This window comes from Stylophora pistillata, chromosome 1 (assembly GCF_964205215.1).
Source record: "Stylophora pistillata chromosome 1, jaStyPist1.2, whole genome shotgun sequence".
NCBI lineage: Eukaryota > Metazoa > Cnidaria > Anthozoa > Scleractinia > Pocilloporidae > Stylophora > Stylophora pistillata.
Window position 1 is genome coordinate 20,487,242 of NC_142519.1, and position 4,631 is coordinate 20,491,872.

General features: G+C 39.7%; 2 protein-coding genes across 2 annotated transcripts in view; both read right to left on the reverse strand.

The window, feature by feature from the left end:
* LOC148741611 (uncharacterized) overlaps positions 1-932 on the reverse strand; it is a 1,063-nt gene extending 131 nt beyond the window's left edge. Inside the window, exon 1 of the mRNA XM_088743427.1 lies at positions 1-932. This exon is cut by the window's left edge and continues 131 nt beyond it. Within this exon, the coding sequence (XP_088599553.1) occupies positions 1-634 (634 nt within the window). The 5' untranslated portion in view covers positions 635-932.
* Positions 933-1,024: 92 nt separating this feature from the next.
* LOC111340576 (putative nuclease HARBI1) lies at positions 1,025-1,908 on the reverse strand. The gene has a single exon (XM_022947436.2). The coding sequence runs from the start codon at positions 1,891-1,893 to the stop codon at positions 1,330-1,332; it is 564 nt and encodes a 187-aa protein (XP_022803171.1). The 5' UTR covers positions 1,894-1,908; the 3' UTR covers positions 1,025-1,329.
* Between the last annotated feature and the right edge of the window lie 2,723 nt (positions 1,909-4,631).

Consider the following 4,631-nt stretch of genomic DNA (forward strand, 5'->3'; position numbering starts at 1 on the left):
CCAGTTTTTCGGGAAGAACTTGATGTAAAACTGCTTTCAACTCTTTTTCTTTCTGCAGAAGAGGGTGAAAATGCTTAGGTGGACGGCCTCGAGTTTTCGGACGGTTTGGATCAATCGATGTAAATTTTGATGTATCAGCTATAGATGCTTGACGTAAGAGGCGCAGATATTCATCTTTATCCATTACTACGGTACCAGAACCCTTGTCAGGCCTTGGGATAACAATGTCATCTCGTTCTTTTAGAAGATTGAGCGCCTTAACAAGAGCTTTAGGTGGATTGGGGCTCTTTCTTTGGATGTAATTCAAAGCAATGGATCGTAGTGTGGACGCAGCTAGTTCTTTAAGATTAGGATCTGATAATTTATCATCAATTTTCCAATACAATTTCTCGAAGCTGGCTTGAACGTCAATTGGTGAGACCTTATGTGGCAAGGAAAATTTCAAACCTCTGCATATGACAAGCTTCTCGAAGAATGATAAACGATATGAAGAGATATTCTTAATATGTTCATCAACATCAAACTTCTTTGAGATAAGACGACCGATCTTATCACAGTGGGTACGCATCAAGTCTTTGTATAAAGCATTACGTGAAGCTGATAGAACGTGCGTGGCGGCCACGTAGCGTAACATCGAGCACTCCTCCCTCAAAGCTTCGTGTTCCCTGTGCACAAGTCCCTTTAAATGAAGCAAATGGGATTGCTTGGAGCGTAGTTCTTCGACCAAGACCTCTCGCTGGTAGTTGTCGGCGGACTTTCTCCATTTTCGAGCTTTTCTTCGTTCGACTTGAGCAAAAGTAGGCACAACATCGAAGTTAATACATAATCGTAGGAATTCTATAGATCCTTCACATTTAACTAAGCGTTTAGTACACTTTTCAAGTCTCCTGAATAAGTGTACTTGGGTATCGCGTTTAAGAATTCGAATAATAAAATATTGGTGTAATAATCTTGGTTAATTTTCATGTGTTTTTGCAAACCAAACTTCACCCATACCATTTGAATCAAATGATTTCATTTATTTTTGTTTTGAAAAAGGTTGTCAATTGGGAACAGAATGTATGTGAACTGAAATGTTCAACAATATATTGACTCAGATCTTCTCCTTTTTATACCCTTAATTCCTAATCAAAAAAAATTGTTATCACTACTCCCATATCCTGAATATATGAAACTACAATCTAGTAACTCCCATCAATGCAACCCCATAGCAGCTGGTTTGCTAGAAATCTCAATCTAAAAGAACCTCTCAGGGGAGTTCCCCTCCCTGTCAAAGGTTATTTTACAATTTTTATGGAACACTAACTGTGATGATATTTTAGTATGTTACTAACCTTTGTGATTGCAAATTGCTTGCACATTTATGGAATGAAACCCTTTACGATTGACAAAATCGTTTTCGTTTTGATGTGGTGCCTGAATCTTGATGTGAGTGCCGTCAACACAACCAATCACCCCAGGAAACCCCCCCTTGGTGAAAAAACCGCGTTTGTTTTGAAATATCTCTGCTTCGGTCGATGGCCACTTGATGAAGTTTCCTTGTTTCTGTGCGAGGGCAAGGGAAACTTGGCTGATAATTCGGGACACGGTTGATTTTGACAATCCCAGAGTATCTCCAATAACTTGAAGAAAGCTTCCGGAGGCAAAAAAGCGCAACGCTACAAGGACTTGCACAGTTGTCGACAAGGCATGGTTTCGAGATGTATCTCTTTCGAGATCGTCGCGAAGGAGCTCAGACAAAAATTCTATGGACTCTCGACCAAAACGATATCGACTTCTCAATTGTTCATCTGTGAAATCGTCCAGGGAAAAGTCGTCTGGAAGCCTAATTGTCCTTTCTTTCCTTCTTGGGGCCGGCAGTAAGCCTAATCCGCCAAGCAACAAGTCGGCCATTTTGCTTTGTTTGGGGAAAGTTTACCCTCGATTAGTGAGTTAATCCACCTCGCTAGGTGTGTTAAAATTAACTTTTATTTTAACCCAGGGATAGCGCTAATCGCGCTTTCAGGAACAGAAACTAATCGTGGGTTAGATTTTAATCTTGGGTTAGGGTGATTTAATCGAGGGTTAGCGCTAATCGGCTTTCGAACAACCGGGGCCTGAATCGTAGGGGAGCCCTTTGGAAGAATTTTGACTCATGTCGGTCCAGGGCGACCGTGTCATAAGGGTCACTCAATTGCATAAGAAGTTCTCGCCACGGGTTCGAAGGGGCTTCAAAGTGGCTGGTAATTGGAAATTCTCGCTGGACTGATTCCTAAACGGAAGAAATTTTATAGAATACTTTTCGATCAACTTGACGAATGATCCATTTAAGAGAAGTGACATGTTTGCTTCCAATACGCGGATGTTCGGAAGCAGCTGTGGCGGTCATTATGCTCTCAGTAGAAAAATAGTAAATGATTATTTGATCTAATTCGTTACCTTTGAAACTGTTCTCTAGTTGGTGGAACACAGTCAAGTACCTAATCTGGTCTTTACTGGGCGTAGCCGACTTGGATAAATTTAATTCCGTCGACAATCCTTCCGTTTTCATGATTCATCTGCTGTATGGCTTCTTCTCAGTCGTAGCAGTTATTCTTCTCGTTAACATGATGATTGCTTTGCTCTCCAATACCTATAAGCAAGTTCAGGTACTAATGTCCCATATTATGATACCCATTTAGTTTCTCTGCCTGAGCGATGGTCAGCCCAAGGGGAGTGGCTCAAGGCTCCCGTGAGTGACTTTTTGTGCAACCCGTTTGCAAAATTGAATTCCTGGTTTCGGACTGAAACTTTAACAATGAGTTTTTAAAGGACGGAAATGAGGTTCAAGATTGTTGTATGATAAGTCATAGTTTTTCTTCTCCTAAAGGAGTGGTGCCTGTAGTTCCTATCGACTGTTGAGTATCTAGAGACTGTTCAGACTCTCTTTGTTTCTCCACTATTAGGAAAATTCACTCCAGGAGTGGTCTTTCAAGAAAGCCATTACTGTTAGGACTTACTACTCCTATCATCCGATACCAGTGCCTTTCAATCTTGTGTCTGTCCCAATAAAATTGTTCTGGAAAAAATTCTTTGACAGTCCTGCTTTGAAAGACGAAGGTTTGGTAAGCTGGTAACGCCTTGTTAATTAATTATGTGAGTTTTGACAGAAGCCATTGTTTTTGAAAACTGCCATTTATATCCGCTCAGTTCTTTTACTTTACTTTTGATTTGAGCTTTCTCTGATTCGACAGAGTGACAATCTGGACGGACTGGTGAGGGACCTGCAAAAGATCTACTTCGATAAGTATGGTTATGAATTTCCGCTCACAGGTAGGGTGATACGCTAGATTTGTAGATAGCCTCGATCACACATATACCAAAGAAAAGGGCGAAAGAGTTGTTGTTTTACTTAAAACCGCCAAGGCTATGATTGAACGAATATTTCCAAAGAATTATTAAAAATAACAATAAAGCGGAGGCATACGGTAACTGTAAATTCCTTAACTCGATTCAAAACAGTTTATTAAGTTAATGGGCTCTTTCCTCTCTTTGTTTAGAGGAGAAAAAGAGAGATCACTTGATTCAAGAAATTGAAGGAAATCGGAAAATGACCGATCAGATAGCACGGCAAGTCTTCCAACCGCTTGGAAACAAGGAGGAGAAACTTGCAGTTAGTGTCTTTCATTGCCATTTTCCGGTGAATGCTAAATACGAGGTTCCCAACATAAAGGGTCGATCTTGCTACATCAGCAAACACTGAAACACCTTTGTCATTTTTTCTTTTTTTTTATTTTTATTAACAATCCCTTTTCTCAGGGGAAAGTACATGCTCTGCCTTATTTTCTTTATTCCCTCGCAGCGTTTGAAGAAGACTTGAGATGTGTGTGGTCATGAGTAGTTTACAATAATGTTTTTTTTATTCATCTTTTGATAATAGTATAAAATTGAATACAAAGATATATACACATAAAAATATACACGACTACATTTGCAGAGTGTTGCAATCATGTTTGTCTTTGTCAATCTCTGAGCCTCTCATTTGTGCGGGTCCTTCATTAAACTCAAGTTTTCTTCGATTGTAATTCAAAGGCATGGTATGATTCGCAAGGAATTGCTATCGATGGCTGCCTCTTAACTTACGCGGGACCTGAGTTCTGCCACGGTTGCAAAGAAAGCGATTTTCCGAACCCAAATCACAGTGCTAAATTCAAGTCTCCTTTTACACCAGAGGCACCTCGACTTGAGGTGAGTTTTGGTTGCTAATTATAATACTACGTGCATGCATGCATACATACATGCATACATACATACATGCATACATACATACATGCATGCATACGTATATGCTTTAGTCTGTAGTTCCCTTCTGGGAGCTCCTCCGTCATACGAAGGAAATTATTAGAAAACAACATATTTAATACACATAATTCCTGTTTCATGATAAAAATCTCAAGATAAGTAACATAAGTACATCTCTTTTTGACCTTCTTCCTTATGAAAGCCCAGGCTCGAATAATTTCTCTTTTGTAGGCGCTTTTAGGCATATTCGTTTCCAATTTGGAGCACAAATATACTTACGATTGATAAGGCTTTTTATGGAAATTTCGACTTAATCACTATTTGCATTCAGTCACAACTCGCACCTAAGCTTGTAAAGTGCATGCGCAAAG

What these genes read in the sequence shown, in the direction of transcription:
- LOC111340576 (XM_022947436.2), bottom strand. Translation starts at nt 1,893, where the DNA reads ATGGCCGACTTGTTGCTTGGCGGATTAGGCTTACTGCCGGCCCCAAGA.